Source organism: Girardinichthys multiradiatus, chromosome 11 (assembly GCF_021462225.1).
Source record: "Girardinichthys multiradiatus isolate DD_20200921_A chromosome 11, DD_fGirMul_XY1, whole genome shotgun sequence".
Classification (NCBI taxonomy): Eukaryota; Metazoa; Chordata; class Actinopteri; order Cyprinodontiformes; family Goodeidae; genus Girardinichthys; species Girardinichthys multiradiatus.
The window spans coordinates 29381378-29399496 of NC_061804.1; the positions used below are offsets into that span (position 1 = coordinate 29381378).

At 41.0% G+C, this 18119-nt stretch overlaps 1 protein-coding gene across 1 annotated transcript; it reads left to right on the forward strand.

Annotated features, from left to right (window-relative positions):
* The first annotated feature begins 1449 nt into the window (after positions 1 to 1449).
* Positions 1450 to 17377, forward strand: pcolcea (procollagen C-endopeptidase enhancer a). Its single transcript, XM_047379916.1, has 9 exons — positions 1450 to 1606; positions 5213 to 5321; positions 5396 to 5654; positions 13567 to 13691; positions 14480 to 14616; positions 14695 to 14993; positions 15076 to 15153; positions 16769 to 16939; positions 17046 to 17377. The coding sequence occupies exons 1-9, from the start codon at positions 1518 to 1520 to the stop codon at positions 17174 to 17176; spliced, it is 1398 nt and encodes a 465-aa protein (XP_047235872.1). The 5' UTR covers positions 1450 to 1517; the 3' UTR covers positions 17177 to 17377.
* The last annotated feature ends 742 nt before the right edge of the window (positions 17378 to 18119 follow it).

Here is an 18119-nt window from a genome sequence, read left to right on the forward strand (position 1 = left end):
ACAGAATGTAAGGTGACTTGTCATGAAAACATGTAGAATAGAAAAAGTTGCTTGTTACTTTACAGAGACATGAACATGACCTCAGTCCAGGGTTCAGTCAAAAACAGCTTCTCTCCTTGTTAATCTGTCTTTCTGTCAGATTGCTTTAGGCTTGTTTTCCATTTGTCTGATAGCCAGCCCCTCTTCCCACTCCTCCCTTACCCATGTTTTCACCACACTCATCTACTCCCCCGCTGAGCTGCACTCCCGCATCTATTCCTCTTGGACTTTACGGAAGGAATGCGGGTCAAGCTTGGCCGGTTCATTAGGATTTATTACGGTCTTGGCTCCGATTGTTGCTCCCACACGTCATAACAGCGGCTCAGCAGTTCTGTGTACACTCACTCGTGCTGTTCACTCCCATCAGAACACACTCCTGCATTCCTACTCCTGATTCCCATCAAGAGTTTGGGATAACAGTAACACAGACAGACCAGGAAATTGTCATTTCTCCAACTCTTCACGTGCACCAAAACTGCAAAAGGATTAAAGGTCTTTGCAGTTGGCAGTAATTTGAAGAGCATTTTCTTGGTTGAAGCTGCTTTGAGCTTTAGTTTTATTCCATCCAGTTTGCTGCAGTCTTTAAAAGTTACTTTTTTTAACTTTCCTTGAAATAATGTCTCTTCCACAGGCCTCAGTAATGTAGGCCAGAGGGTTGGCCCATTCCCAGAACATAACAGAAGAAGAATATCCAACCCCTCTTGAGTGTTAGTTTTGTCTTGGTGGATTGTGGGGGCAAATAAATACTCTGTCTAAATGTCGTGGAGTCAAAGGACCCCACGGAGCTTTAGGAAATGCATTCAAAAGGAAGAGACTATTCATTTGAACCCTTTCTTGGACTTTGTGGGAGTTGTTTTTTACCTAGATGGCTATAGTTGATGATTCTAGGGGTATCTAGCATCCTGTTTCATAGATGAAGGCTCTCACCTCTGGTCTGCTGTGGAATGCAGAGATTTATGGCCCTACTTGTTAAGAACCCACACAAAGCCTCAGGCTCCATCTCTGCCTTTGATGCCTTTCTATTGATGGACTAGACCAGGACGGAGTTAAGCGACCTTTTAAACTAACTTTTAAGTTCATTGAAAGCCTTTAAGTATTAACAGAACTAAACATTATCTGCAGTGAAGCAAGTGCCCTTGTTTCTTAGATGTCCGCTCCATAAACGGAACACAGGGTTTTTCTAAGAGAAACATCTGGCTCCTATTAAACCCCCAACATACACACACCCACACAGACACACACACCTCTTTCTCTCTACTTTCAGGTTTCTTTTAGGATCTTTGCTCATATCTCTATCCATTCTTGAATCCCCCACCCACCGACCTCTTTCTGATTTCTCTCCACTCATTCATTCTCTCCGCCCACCCCAACTGCACAGCCTCCTTCTCCCTCCTCCCCTATTTCCTCACCTCCTGCATCCTGTTCCCCTCTCCCTTTGCTGGAACAGACTGCTTTGCTTTGTGCGCAAGTTGTGTATCATGATGCGTGCGGATTGCATCTGGGGGCTTCTCTTGCTCCTGTCACTGAGTTTGGGATGGACAAAAGCTCAGGCGACCAATAACACCAGGTAAGGTGAGCCGTCTGGTTAAAAAGGCACTGAAAGGAATCGCACTCGTGTACTTGTCAGATTATGAATGCATTTGAGATTTTCATTGCGACAAAGGTAAAGATAAGTAAAGTCAGATATCCTTGCTTTTCAGGACTGGAAACTCTGTTTTGAATAATTCTTTTGTTTCTTTGGGTTTCATTGATGATTTTTAAATGGGGTTGTGAGGCAAGCTTTGTACAGATTAGCTCAGTTGCACAGATGTTAATGCTTATGGCTTTGTTTGAGGGGTCAAACCAAAGAAACCTGGCGCTTGCTCTGGAAAATTTGGGTTTACTTAGCAGCCATTGAACTTAACAGGGGTCCAAAGTCTGAGTAAGAACTGAGTCAAAACTCTCAACTATGTCATGGCTTCATCTTTGCAGAGATTTACTCTTGGCTTGGTTTTGATCCCTGCGGGCGACAGTTGCAACAAGGAAATATTTCCATTCTGGAGAAAGATGTCGGACCACCAGTGAGCTCTGCCAGAGTTTGGATTGTTGCTAATTAATCACATCATTACTAGATGTTTTAAATTGTCAGTGAGCTGTAAAATTAGATTGTCAGTTATGAAGCTAGATGTCAATTCCTTTGTGAGCTATTTTTAAAGATGTTCCTTCTCAAATTCTATGCCACCTTCTTTTCCCATCCTTGCTGGCCAATATTAGGTATAAAGTTGAACAAAGACTCACATAATAGGAAAATTGAACCAGAGGATCAAATCATCCCCACCACATCCCAAAGATTCCCAGGGGAGTCTGGCCAACAAACAACATAATGTAGAGCAAGGAACACAGTAGATCAGGGATAAAATTGTGGGGAATTTTAAAGCAGGATTTGGATGTAAAACAAATATGAAACAAAGTGGTGACAGCATCATGCTTTGGGGATGCTTTTTTCGCCAGAAACAGGGAAGCTCGTCAGAGTTAATGGGAAGATGGACGATGCTAAATACAGAACAATCCTGTAGGGTGCTTCAAAAGACTTGAAACTGTTGTAGAGGGTTCATCTCCCAGCATGACCGCAACATACCGCCACACCTGCAATGGCTTAGGGTTGGACGAGAAGGCTTACATTAAAAAAAAGTCCTGTGCTAGAATGGCCCAGTCAAAGTCCAAACTTAAACATGATTGTTCTGCATCAAGACTTAAAAATTATGTTAAAAGACGCTGTGTATCCAATCAGAATGAGCTTAACTATTTTGCAAAGAAGAATGGACAAAAATGCCTCTTTTCCTCTGCACGAAACTTGTGTTTCCTTTAATACACTGACGGTTGGAGTTATGGCATGATGCCCTGCCTCTAGCCATCAGTGTCCTGTGCTGTGACACTATTAATCCTTACTGTCTCATGGTTCGGTGTGAGCTTACAAACATGAGATAAGTTTCAAGTACAAACATGCAAAGTAAAATAAAATCTTACTGCCGCACACCTTGTCCTTCAACAGTGATTTCGAACCCTAGCCAGAGCTTTAGGTTTGACCCTCTCCAGCCATTTTGGTCCTTAATATTTTTGTAGTCACTCTTTGAGTTTTTGCGGTGGCGGTGTGCGGTACAATATGTGGCTGGTCATTCTTTGCGCTACCTTGGCAAACACCTCATGCCGCTGACATACAGCTAACCACGGCCATGGCCAATCAGTTTACAACCATCTGTTCAAACCCTGGGTCTTGTTTTGACTGCCAAATATTTCTGAACGTTGACCTGACTCATGGAAGCAACCTCCGATCTTCACACTACTCTCTAAGACACGTTGACTGGGCTCTGAGCAAGACAGGGGCATCTCTACATCCCTTCAAAACAGAAAACATCTGGACTCAGTAGACCTATAGTCCTTTATCTGCTGCTCCAGAGACCAAACTTTATGGTTCATAACAAACTGATGTCTAAATTCACAACTTCCCTTTTAAAAAGATCTAAAAAGTAAATTGTGAACAATGTATAAAAAAGTTTTTTTTTTTTACTCTTTGATATATATTTCCTACAGTGTCATAACTGCATGATTTAACCAATATCTGGGCAATGCTTTTCACTGGGGTGCTCTGAGTAACAGCTCCACAAAAAGCCCTGCTGCAGTGAGACAAATTCAATTCCAGGCCTGTTTAGACGTCGCTCTATGTCATTCCTCTTTGCCCTATTTGCTCAATCCAGTTGACTTTTTAAATGAAGGTCTCTGCATCCCGAGGCAAAAGATAAGCAATCGCAATTCTTGGAAGATGATCAGTCAGTTGTTTATTTTGACTGCAAAAAATAAAGATGAAATAAACCTTTTATTTTGCAGCTGAAGTTTCTAGTTTCAGCTGCAAAATATTTTGCCATTATAAAAATAGATTTTTTTGTGGACACAACTATAAAACCACGTATTACTGAAGAAAAAAACAAAACTAATTCATGAACCTCCCAAAAAACAATAAAAAAACATCCTCTTGGTTTTTGAAAACAAATTAATGTCTTTTTCAAGATATCTGTTACAAAGTTCAGCTGTTAAAGGGGTTAAAATATTTATACCCCATATTTGTGACTTTATTTTTGCTACTAAGTAAAGCAACTGACAGAACATCCTCCAGCAGAAGTGATCCCATATATAAAAGAAAAATCCATGAAATCTAATACCCCAACAAACAGCGGACAACAAATACATTTTGACCAACCAGACTTGTTTCAGAAGCAGCAGGTGGCAGGCGATGAATCCAATCCAAGATGTGTTGATGAGTGATTTTTACCAGGTGACTTCACACATTTTAAACTATAGAACTATATAAAAACAGAAAGAAAAGAAAAATTGAAGTCATTTTCAAGAGTTGGTGTTACTGATCATTTTAGACTTGATGACACTATGGTGGAGTAAATAATCAAGGTTCTCTAGGTTCATCATATCTGAGGTCATTATTCTCCTAATTTTCCAGGGAAATTATGGGCGAAGGACTGTTTTTTTTTCCAGTATGACTGGAAAGGTCCTGAAAGATCCACATACCTCCCTGTTATGTTGTTTTTCATTCTGTAGTGTATATGTCCACGTCTACAGTGCTTTGCAAAAGTATTCCTGTCGAAATAAATTATTTTCTCATTTTGTCATGCTTCAGCCACAAATGTCGATGTATTTTATTGGGTTTTTATGTGACAGCACATGACAAAGTACTTTACACTTTAAATAAGTAAAATGTAAAGCTGCATGGTTTTAAATTGCTTAAAGAATGACAATCTAAAAAGTGTGGCAAGCCTATATAAAATGTACAACCATCTCTGCAGTTGCAGTCCTTTGGGGGTAGATCTATAGCACCTCCTCAACTGTGAAAGGCCTTGAATTCCTTTAGAAAATGTTCCTACAACATATATTAGATGTAGGAGTGTGGGTAAATAAATGTTAACATGATTAATTTTTCTCTAATTATCCCTTTGTGACAGAGCTGATCTTGTTTTGAACTTGGATGCGTTTTCGCATTGTCATTTAAATGCAGATTTTAATGTAGGAAATAAGAAGCATCGTAAAGTCCTCATCCAAAGCAAACTAATGGTCACTTTACTGTTTAGCTGAAACACAGACCTCCTATACTGCCCACATCATGGTCTCACTGATTTCTTCGTCATAGGCCTGTATTCTACTGTGGTGGAGACCTGGTTGCAGATTCAGGTTTCATTGGCAGCGAGGGGTTCCCCAGCTTCTACAAACCCAACACCAAATGCACCTGGCGGATCACTGTGAGTGACTCTCCACATATTTGCTCGATCATAACTAACTCCTCTTACTCTCAAATGATCTGTCTGGTTTCCAGGTCCCAGAGGGAAATGTGGTCACGCTCTCCTTCCGCATCTTTGACCTAGAGGCTGACTCACAGTGTCGCTACGACTATCTGGATATTTACAATGGCTATTCCAACCTGGTGCAAAAACTCGGTCGCTTCTGTGGAACTTTCCGACCCGGCACTCAGATATCAACCACAAACACCATGACACTGGAGATGGTGACTGATGGAGAGACCCAGACCAGAGGGTTTTTGGCCTATTTCAGTGGAACAAAACCTTATACAAATGGTATGTGGTTACATTTTTGTTAGGGGTGAGGGCTCATCAACACAATCAAATAAAAACTTTGGGACTTTTTTTTTTTTTTACCGTGTCCTGTCCGGCAGAGTAACGCTCAGAATTGTTGTCTGAGTGCCAAGAAATTTCCCAACAGATTTACTTTCACAAGCGGAGCATCACAGCTAATGCTTTGAAGCTCTGCTTGATATTTATAAAAGAAACTTTATTATAAACTTCTTTGGGAATATTTCAATTCTTACGGACACAAAGATTGAAATGAAAAGGAAAAAAGAAGCTCAAAAAAGAGAGAGATTGGGCAAAAGGGAAAAAGGGGAGAAAAGGAGGAAAGAGTGGAGGAGAGAATGAAGGATGAAGAGAATACAAGATTACACCCTGCTTGCTTATACACCTGCAGTTTTTTTTTTTTTTTACAAAATAGTACACGGTAATTATGAATTTACAATGTACTTAGTGAGAGGTGCAGCACAATATAGAACATCTGTGTATCTGTCAACACCTGAAGCTTAACACCTGTGAGTATGAGTGTGGATGCGCATTTGTATACAAGGTTTCTCCACAAAAATATGCAATAGCGAGTGTGAGGACCCACAGACCTGCCCTATGGTCCCTGGACGGACACTGAGGAGATATGAGCCACATACTTTTTTTAAAATAATTATCAAAAATATAATAACACCTTGAATGACAAAAACAATCAGAGAGCATGTAAAACGATAAAATAGACACAAATAAGATTAACAAAAGGATATGGATGGGTATTAAGTGTCTTGAATTAATATTAGTCATTTGCTGTTTCAATAAAACTTTTCCTAGAGACACCTGCCAACAAGACCACACATTTCAAAAACACAATAAAATGAACAATTAGAGTTTATGCTTACCTGTAGCGCTAATGTGTTCAAAACAAAGCATTTGTGTTAAATTTCTAAACTGAATATGCACCAGTGAAGGAAAACGTCATACATCAAGATTACTTAGGACAGAGAGAAGACAAGGACAAATATGATATAAAGTTTGGACAACAAGACATGGGGGACCCGGATCAGTGCTAGAAACGTAAGCTCATCCTCAATTAGTCGGATATGACCAGGATAGAGGTGATGACTAAGCAGAGTGGAAGGAGTTTTCCTTTTAAATAGAGGGAAATTGTTTGCTTGTCAGAAACTGTCAGAGCAATCTGAGTTCATTACATCCTTATTAGCTGACTGCATATATGGAATAAAGCTGCTCTCACACTGTTTTGTATAACCCCAATTCCAATGAAGTTAGGACGTTGTCAAAAACATAAATACAAACAGAATACAATGATTTGCAAATCCTGTTCAACCTATATGCAATCGAACACTCTAGAAATAAAATATATTTAATGTTCAAACTTATAAACTTTGTTTTGTTGCAAATATTCATTCATTTTGAAATTGATACTTGCCACACATTCCAAGAATGCTAAGACGGGGGGAACAAGAGACTGGCATAATTGAGGAATGCTCAAAAAACACCTGTTTGGAATATTCCACAGGTAAACAGGTTAATTGAAAACAGGTGAGTGTCATGATTGGGTACAAAAGGAGCATCCCAGAATTGCTCAATTGTTCACAAGCAAGGATGGGTTGAGGTTCACTACTTTGTGAACAACTGCATGAGCAAATAGTCCAAAAGTTTTAGAACATTTCTCAACGTACAATTGCAAAGAATTTAGGGATTCCGTGGTCTAAAGTCCATAATATTATCAAAAGATTCAAGGAATCTGGAGAAATCTCTGCACGGAAGCGACAAGGCCGAAAACCAACATTGAATCCTCATGACCTTTGATCCCTCTTCAGGCACTGCAGTAAAAACTGACATCATTCTGTAATGGATATTACCACTTAGGCTAAGGCAAACACTTGAGAAAACCATAGTCAGTTAACACAATTCGTCGCTGCATCTACAAGTGCAAGTTAAAACTTTGCCATGCAAAGTAAAAGCCATATATCAACAACATTCAGAAATGGCGCAGCTTCTCTGGGCCCGAGCTCATCTAAGATGGAATTACGTAAAGTTTGCTGTGGTCTGAAGAGTCCACATTTAAAATTGTTTTTGGAAATCATGAACATCGAGTTTGTTGGGCCAATGTATGTACAATGTATCACATGTATGTTTCTTAAATTTTGCAGCAGTGATGCTTTCGCTGTCCGCTGAGCTAACCCCTCCCTCCTACTTCCCTATGTCTAAAGGGATTGCTCAAACCAGCTCTCCATCCAACGGGTCCGGACTTCCCCAAACCTGAAAGGTCTTACTAAGCAGTTTTAATGAAAGTTCTGTTTAAGCTGGTGTCGGGAAATGACTCGCCTAGCCTCTGACAGCCTTCATTCAAAAGTCTCGCCCTTCTTCAACTGGTGGTCTGGACGACTGAGTAGCCTATCACAGTCATCCACACTTTCAACAGTCACTTTTGTTCATGGCTGCTCATTCCCTAATATTACAACTGGCTCTTGGTATATGGGCTAGGTTAATTTTAGTGGCTCGGCACGAGCCCCAAGGGCGTTGTGTTAACAAACTTGGCTAAGGCAACCTATAAAAACCTCCTAAAATATCCTGGAACCAGGCAACAAGACTTTTTACCACCAATGAAAAACCACAAATACAGTGACTCAAAAAATTGAATGTCCACGATTTAACTAGAATTTTATATGCTTTCTTTAATTAGTAACACTTTTGCAGGGGTCAGTAACAGCTTAAATTTGGCAACACAAAATAATTTTAATAATAGAAATGAATCAATCAACTCAACCTGTCTTTCCCTGATGCTGAAACTAGTGAGTTTGGAGAGGCTTTGAAGATGGAGGCTCCTCCATGCACTTGATGGAGAAGATTCTTCTGGTAACAACGAGTGGTTTCTTGAAGGGAATACGACTTAATCTTCAGTTTTCTTCCTTTAAGTGGCAGGCACTGATGCTCCAGGCTTTGATGGTTAAACAGGATCTTTGTTGTTATATGTCTCCGAAGACAGTGGTTTCCAGAGGCTGAAGAGTTGAAGGAAACCCGAAGACATAAATGAGGTTGATTCAGGACTTCCAGAAGCCTGAAACTTAGAGGAATCAGCTGTTCACCGATCAAGTTCACTTCTGTTGTCTGGATAAAAAGGCTTTAGATGAAATCAGATTCTTAATCTTGAGGCACAGTCCTTTCTGGGCACACGGTTGATCCTCTTTTTTAATGCAGTCGATCAGTGGGGCTGTGTTTCCTTTTCCATCTAAGCTTCTTTTCTCCATCCGATCTTGTTCGCTGGTCTTCTGCGAGGAAACAACCCCGTTCCCTCCTTCAGCATTGCTTTTATGGTGCTTGATGCTTTTACCAGTCAGCCCCTTATTAGGCTTCTCAGTTATTGCCCAACCTATTCAGCTCAGCTTCTTGATTATTGCTCAATACTTTAGTCATGGCCTTGCAGCAAGAAGGTCCTGGGTTCGATTCCTGGCCGGGGGTCTTTCTGCATGGAGTTTGCATGTTCTCCCCGTGCATGCGTGGGTTCTCACCAGGTACTCCGGCTTCCTCCCACAGTCCAAAGACATGCCTGTTAGGTTAATTGGTCACTCTAAATTGCCCTTAGGTGTATGAGTGTGTGCTTGGTTGTTTGTGTGTTGCCCTGCGATCAACTGGTGACCTGTCCAGGGTGTACCCTGCCTCTCGCCCATAGACTGCTGGAGATAGGCACCAGCTCTCTCGCGACCCACTATGCAATAAGCGGTAGAAAATGACTGACTGACTTTGGTCACTGTGACCCACTGATGCTGTTTCTCAGCCTTGGAGATGCCGATAATAGCCACGCAGCTGGCTGTAGTCGCGTCCTCCCTTCCTCCTGTCACTGTCAGCATATAGCTGGCTCTCATCACCCCCAGTCATCCTACAGTTCTTTCCCTAATCTGCTCAGTTTTAAACTTTACACAGTATTACACATTCCACTTCCTGCTTTTTACTTTAAAACACAGTTACAAAACCATCACTTCATTCTTTTCATTCATGCTTCACAAATGATTAACGTTATATCTCTTTCATATATAGCTGATTGAGAATGTCAAACCTTAATGTTTTTTTTGCTGTAATTCTCAGTTCTTACCCACATTTCAATCATACATCTTTTAACTTGTTAATCAAAGCTTACTAATTTCATTTAATACATGTGAAAGAATGTAAAATCATCATACATAATTTCTTGGGATATACTTGTTTATATGTTTGCAAAAGATAAGACAAATAACATGTGGCAGATAATATGTGGCTCCACACAGGCCTCTCCAGTCTCTCAGCTCCAGAATGTGAGAACATGCTTGTTTCACTCCCTACTGCTTCAACTGTGTGTTTTAATAATTATTGCATGGACTACACATAAGGATATTTATTGTAACTTTTATGGAGTTAACTGTGAAAAATTACTAAATGTTGCATGGATTACATGGAAAGATCTCCCCTTATTTTGACAATGCCTATATGTGGTATATCTAGTATCTCAGGGTTGCAACGCTCTTACAATTCATTCATCAATTGTCTATATGAGTGGCAGGGTATTGCAATGCTCATACATAGGAATGTTTGGACAAACAATTGTTGCCAGCATGGCTTAGTTGCAGATCACATCGTATACTTTAAGCTACAGCATCAGATGTATAGGAATTTAAATCATTCACCTTAGACATCGAATCTTCTGCAGACCTGATTATTTGTTGCAGTCTGCACCTGTCCTGTTTTGTGGATGAGCCAAACCACACTGAAATGGATGAAGACAGGACAGACTGAATGATGGCAGTGTAGAAGATGACCAGCAGCTCCTGTGGAAGGTTGAACTTCTTGAGTTACCTCAAGAAGTACAGAAGTACTTTTTCCGAACAGTGTCTATGTGTGAAGACCATCTCAGGTCCTCAGAGATGATGGTTCCTAGGAACCTGAAGTGGTCCACAGCTGCTACGGTGTTTGTTGAGGATGGTGAGGGGGTTGTATGGGTGTGGTGTTCTCTGAAAGTCCACCACCATTTCCACAGTCTTGAGTGGGTTGAGTTCAAGGTAGTTCTGACCGCACCATTGTACCAGCTGATCCACCTGCTGTCTGTATGCAGACTCATCACCGTCCTGGATCAGACCAATGACAGTGGTGTCGTCTGCAAACTGCAGGAGTTTCACGGACGAGTCCTCTGAGGTGCAGTCATTTGTGTACAGAGAGAAGAGGAGTGGGGATAGAACACATCCCTGGGGGGCACCAGTACTTATTGATCTGCTGCGGGAGAAGATGCTCCCCAGTCTCACCTGCTGCTGTCGGTCCGTCAGGAAGCTGTTGATCCACTGACAAGTGGAGGCTGTGACGTTGAGCTGGGTGAGCTTCTGGTGTAGGATGTCTGGTATGATGGTGTTGAAGACTGAGGTGAAGTCTACAAACAGCATCCTGGCGTACATCCATGGGCGGTCGAGGTGTTGCAGGATGAAGTGTAGACCTAAGTTAAAAGCGTCATCTGCCGACCTGTTTGATTGGTAAGCAAACTGCAGGGGGTCCAGCAGGGAGCCTGTGATGTCTTTCAGGTGCTTCAACACGAGCTGCTCAAAGGATTTCATGATCACAGACGTCAGGGCTACAGGCCTGTAGTCATTTAATCCTAGGATGGTGGGTTTCTTGGGCACTGGGATGATGGTGGATCGTTTGAGGCAGGAGGGGACGTCACACGTCTCCGTGATTTGTTGAAGATCCTTGTGAAGATTGGAGCGAGTTGATTTGCACAGGCTTTCAGGCATGATAAGGAGACGTTATCGGGTCCTCCAGCTTTCTTTGTTTTCATGCGCTGAAGGAGCCTATTTACATCTTCCTCTGAGATCTTTAGTGCAGGTGGAGGATCTGAAGGTAGGACGTTGGTAGCTTTGTGGGAAGAACTTGTTCCTGAATGGGATGTGGATGAGATGATTTGAGGCATGAACAGCTTCCTGTCATGTCTGCAGTAGAAGCCATTCAGACGGTTGGCCAGGCAAGAATTCTGTTCAGGAAGGGTGGAGGGGCTCCTATAGGCAGTCAGGTTTCTCAGACCGGTCCATACAGCTGAAGTGTCACCAGTAGAAAGGCTGTTCTTCAGCTTCTCACTGTAGCTTCTCTTAGCTGCTTTGATCTCCTTTGTTAGTTTGTTCCTGGCCTGCCTGTACCGTGTCCAATCACCACTGCTGTGAGCTTCTTTCTTTTCCCTGCGCAGGTTCCTGAGGTGTGGAATAAACCATGGCTTGTTATTCCCAAAGGTGCAGAAGGTCTTGGTCTGCACACACATGTCCTCACAGAAACTGATGTATGATGTCACCACATCAGTTAGTTGGTTTAAGTCAGTGGCTGAGGTTTCGAAAACAGTCCAGTCTGTGCATTCAAAGCAGGCCTCTAGCGTTTGCTTTGATTCCTCAGTCCACTTCTTAACAGTGTGAACCATGGGTTTGGAAGCTCTTAGTCTCTGTCTGTAGGTTGGGATGAGATGAATAAGAGAATGATCCGAAAAACCCAGAGTAGCCCTGGTAACAGCATGATGAGTCCTTTAAAGTTGTGTAACAATGGTCCAATGTGTTTTTGTCTCTGGTGGGACACTTAATATGCTGTCTGTATTTGGGGAATTCTTTGCAGAGGTTTGCGCTGTTAAAATCTCCCAGTATTATGATGAAAGAGTCCATGTGTTTTTTCTCAAACGAGGAAAACTCGGTGAATAAAATGGTTTACAGATTATATAAAATGCCTCCAGATCAGGACCACATGTTTTCCCCAGCACTTTTATGTCTCTGCACCAAAGTTCGTTTATATAAAAGCAGATTCCGCCTCCTCGCTTCTTCCCCGATAGCTCTGTGCTGCGATCCGCTCTGAACAGGTGGAAGTCCGGTGTTACATCGATTCGCGTCTCCCCATCAGATACGGTTTCCACTTTTTTGATAGAGAGAGAGAGAGAGAGAGAGAGAGAGAAATAGAGATAGATAGATAGATAGAGAAACATATTTATATACACACACACATACATATATCAAAAAAGTGGGACAGCTTACAATCCAGGTTAGCACCCGAACATCCCTTTCAGACAGCTTCCTCTTGTGTCCACAGTTAATCTTGTTGGATGTGGTTCATTCTTCTTGGTGGTATGCTGACATTACCCTGGATACCGTGGCTCTTGATACATCACAAAGACTTGCTGTCTTGGTCACAGATGCGCCAGCAAGACGTGCACTAACAATTTGTTCTCTTTTGAACTCTGGTATGTCACCCATAATGTTGTGTGCATTTCAATATTTTGAGCAAAACTGTGCTCTTACCCTGCTAATTGAACCTTCACACTCTGGTCTTACTGGTGCAATGTGCAATCAATGAAGACTGGCTACCAGGCTGGTCCAATTTAGCCATGAAACCTCCTACACTAAAATGACAGGTGTTTCAGTTTCATTGTCCAACCCCTGTAAGTAGGATGTGTTTTACAGGAAAATTGCAATCCTAAACTTGCCCTTATCTATAGTCAGAGAGATGATTAAAACCTTTAAATTAACTGGAACTTTTTTTTGTTTTCAAATCTGCATATGTGTATGCAATGAAAATACAGTCATCTAGTCCCTATAATAAAATTAGACAATACAACCTCAAATCATGTTTAACACTTTGCCATTATTTAACCACCCAAAAGCCCAAATGCATGGTAACTTTTGAGGAAAAAGAAAGACTTCTGAAACTTGCCAGCACAAACACCTCATACTAATGGTGTACCATGATGATGAAAGGGTTATGATCATGACTAAAAAACTGACTGCAAACTTTAGTCACATGAAGTAAGATTGTATGATACATTATCAGTCTAGTTCTATGCCTAACATTTAAAATAACACCGAGCAAATGTTATCCTCGCTTATCATCAGCACCTTGTGAATTGTTTCAGACGAGCAGTTCTGTGGGGGGAAGATGACAAAATCCCAGGGAGAGATCAAGACACCCAACTGGCCTGACAGGAAGTACCCACCAGGGACCAGCTGTTCCTGGCTCATCACTGTGGAACCTGACAGGGTTGGTGGCACACTCATTTACAGCGTGCAATTACTGTTTCTGCTTTCACACTCACAAATCCTTTGGTTGTATGTGGACCGGAGCAGAATTGAAGGTGGGAGCATACACATACAAAGGTTTGGGGAGGCTACAGGTGCTGGTAGAAGATAAGAAAAAAATGTATCCAGTTGGAATGCTTGTTGATTTATCACCAAAAGCAGCCATAAAATCCAATATGGCCACCAGGTGTATGAAATATCAACTTTTTTTTCTCTTCCGATTAATTCTATAAGATTAAATTAGTGAAACACAACACATGGTAAAACACCTGTTTGAGAAAAATCTTGCTATATGTTTTAAATTCAAAACTGCAGATAAATATGATTTGATTAGCTGCTATTAGTAGTAGAATTCAGTTCATTTGGTCCTGCCTAATTAGTTCATCACTGACTATAACAATTATCAAATTGGATGTGACTTCAATCCCAGATTCATGATAGGTAGAAGACTGAACACAGTATATACAAGTATTCTGTGATAATTCAAGCCCTCATGGGGGCCCCTGCGGGTTGGGTCGGTTCTGAATATGGTAAATAGACTGAATTTATTTTGTGCTTTTGTTGTCATAGTGAACAATCAAAGCACTTTATACTAGAGTAACATTCACACTGACACACAAACTGACATTCATATACCGATACACAGATTGGTACGTCATGATATGGTAGAGGAGGAACCAACAACTTTCTGATTGCAAGACACTTTTCCCATTGAGACACATTGCCTCCATGTTTGTTTCTGGTTACCAGGTGATCCAGGTGAAGTTTGACAAATTCGTTCTGGAGGCTGACACCTATTGCCGGTTTGACTATGTTGCCTTCTTTAACGGTGGACAGAGAGATGATTCACGCCTGATTGGGAAATACTGTGGCGATCAGTCTCCTCAGTAAGACGCCATACTTTAAAGTCTAGACTGTAATGCTATAAAACTTTATCCTTAAACTTTGCTCCATCTCCTGTCCAGACCCATTATCAGCAGTGGCAACGAGCTGCTGGTCCAGTTCGTGTCTGACCTCAGTGTGCCATCTGATGGATTCTTCGGCCACTATAAAAGCATCCCCCGTGGTTCTCAGCCCATGACCGTCGACTCAGGACCCAGTACAGGATCTGCCCCCTCAGAACGAGCAGTCAAACCTGCTGAGTCTGAACGACCCGCTGTCACCACTCAGCCTCCTGTCCCCACCACCGCCTCCCCCAAATACGTGACTCCTTCGGTCAGACCCACAAGAAGAGGCGTCGCAAACCAAAATCCTAAGAGGCTAGGTGGGTGAAGATGTGTGCATATATTTCAGAAGACCTTGATAATAGATTTAATTCAGTCTCTATGTGTTCTTCAAATTTCTAGGTCCTCAGAATCCACTGTGTGCCAGAGCCTGTAAGCGAGCTGGAAACATCAAGAAAAGTTTCTGCTCTAGTGAATTTGGTATGTTTTCTGCTAGTGTTATATGACCATATACAATACCCCTTAACATTATTGTTACCCCTGGTAAAGATGTGTAAAAAACTTTGAACAAAAAACACCTAAAAAAATGCATTCATTATTATTTATATCTTACCTTTGTGGTGTCTGGGAGCGTTTAACTGGTTATACTTGACTTTCTGATTCTCTTGGGTAAAAATCTGACATGTAACATCTTTGAAGCTCACCAGTACAAAACTGCACCAAAGACTGGAATCTTGACATGACCAAGTCTTCATATCAAACAGTTATGTAACTGGCAAGTCTAGACGGTAACTGGGTGTTTTTGGGGGACATGCCAGAAAAAGCATATTTTTCTCTTCCACCATCACAAACATAAATGTTAAGAGTCTCCCAAATGCTACCGACACTTCAACTGGAACTGTGTGATCAGATGAGACCAAAATTAGGCTTTTTAGCAACCAGTAGCCGTTTCTGGTATAGGAAATGTGGCTCTTACCCAGAGTGCCACAGGGTTTGGCACAAGTGTTTTAAAAAGGTCAGTTGAATCCCATATAGTTTCGTTTTGCTTTTGGCATGTCCAGTAAGTCAAAGGAGGTGGGCATCAACCAATGCTGTACAAAGTGTAAATATTGTAAGAAAATATGGCGGTACCCCACTGCTGGTAATGATGCTGATGTCAATACGTTATTTAAGTTTTCTAATCAGCTCATAGTTATACGGGCATGTCACTGTTTTCTTAAAGACCGAACTAAATGTAATCATAACTAAATGTATCCCTGAAAATAAATTCTTGAAGACACAGTTTGAGATTAATTTAATCATAATTCTATTTGCAAAAAAAAAAGACAACCATATATTTAGACAACCATGAAAACTGTTTTTGAAAACTATTTCTAGACAGGTTGAGCTTGGAGCGAATTACTCTACACTGGTCACAGGCTCTTCTAAACATTTTTTGGGTTTGTAAACCTACAGAGAAACATTGTTCTCTCAAAAACAAAACGTTAAATAAATAAATTTGAAATCACCTAAGGAGAAGCAGGGGCTTGCCCAGGGCAGCTTCATGCAAGAACTGTCAGGAACAAATACAACTAAATGTGAGCTGTTGGAAAAGCCCTTGATGGTTACTGTTAAGTATGGTGAAGAGCCTGTGATGCTGTAGGCATTGTGTCTTTATTAAATTTGGTCAAATCAACACAGAAATGGTTCACCAAATAAAAAACACCGTATTTAATGAATGTTTCAGTCCACAGGTTTAATTCTTACAGGAAGTGCCTTGAGCTAATATGATGTATTTGTTAGAAGAGAAGCAGGAATGGTCAACAATCCCTCTATCTGTGTCAACCAACTTTGTGAAAGTGCTGACCTATTGGCAAAAGTGTTTTTGTATAAATCTTCAGCATTGGAGGTCCCATTACTTGAGATGTTTATTTCCCACTGAATAAGTGTACTCAAATTAATGGTTGATTTAAAAAAAATCTTCAGTGTGAGAAGATGCTACTTCGATTAAGAATGAAATTTATAAGTTCTTGCCAAGGGTGCCAATAAGTGTAGAGGACGCTGTAGGTCCTAACTCAGATGATTGGTTTTAATTGAACACTCCTTTGTCTTTCAGTGATCACTGGAAAGGTTATCTCTTTGGCCCCTGGACCCCGAGGCACTCTTTCCATTAACATCTCCCTCATTAAGGCTTACAAATCAGGACGGCTGACCATCACACAGGTTGGAGAGACAATGGCAGTTAAGCTCGTGTCACAGTGCAAGAAGTGCCCCTTGGTTCGCCGAGGTATGAACTGGTTGAATTCATAAAAATGAAAATTCATTATCATCTCAGTATGAAAATAATGAGAAAACATATATACCAGAATGTTTTATCTCATCTGTTCTGTCAGGTGGCAACTACATCATCATGGGTCAGGTGGATGAAGACGGACGTGGCACCTTGGAACCCGGTGCATTCATTGCTCAATACAAAGCTGTTCACCACAAACTATTGATGAATATCAACAACCAACCATGCTGAAACCCATACTGATGTCCTGGCCTGTAAACGAAATCTACAATTTCACTAAAATAGACACTTCAGGGTGAACTATGGATATATATAGACACAATATAACAAAACAGTTTAACTTTATTTTATATTCAACTTTAAAGATTCAACCAACTGAACCTTTTTGTAATGTGTATATATATAAATAAAGGCTTTATATCACTTTTAAAACTTCTCAGTACTCAACCATAATGTTTTTGCTAAGATGTTTTCACTGTCTCCACATGGTGGACATCAAGGGTAATGCACATTATTCATATTTCTTATTAAGAATTATTTAAGTAAGATAAAAGTATATTTAAAATAAAATCCTTACGTTAGTGGGCAGTGCACCAACGGCGCACGGTGGCGCAGTTGGTAGCACTGTTGCCTTGCATCAAGAAGGTCGTTGCTTCGACTCCCAGCTGGGGTCATTTGCACGTTCTCCCTGTTCACGCGTGGGTTCTCTCCTGTTTCAAAAACATGACTGTTAGCTTAATTAGTATCTCCTCAGGTGTGAATGGGTGTGTGCATGGTTGTTTGTCCTGTATGATAGACTGGCGACCTGTCCAGGGTGTACCCCGCCTCTTGCCTTTAGACTGCTGGAGATAGGCACCAGCTCCCCTGCGACCCAGTGTCGAAGAAGTGGGTATAGAAAATACATGGATGTATGGAAAACATGGAGACAAGCTAGAAATCCCACAAGCTACATGGCCCAAATAACCCAGTAACAGACTTTCCTGTACCACCAGATTTTAACGTAAAAAAAAAATTTTAGGAAATTCATTATATATGTGTTTGGTTCAAGGTTATTATCCTTAATGAAAACTAACGAAATAACGAAAACTAGAAGTAAAAAAAACATTTTTTCTTTACTGAAATAAAAATAAAAACGAGATTATGCAAAAAAACACAAACTATCTCAAACTGTAAT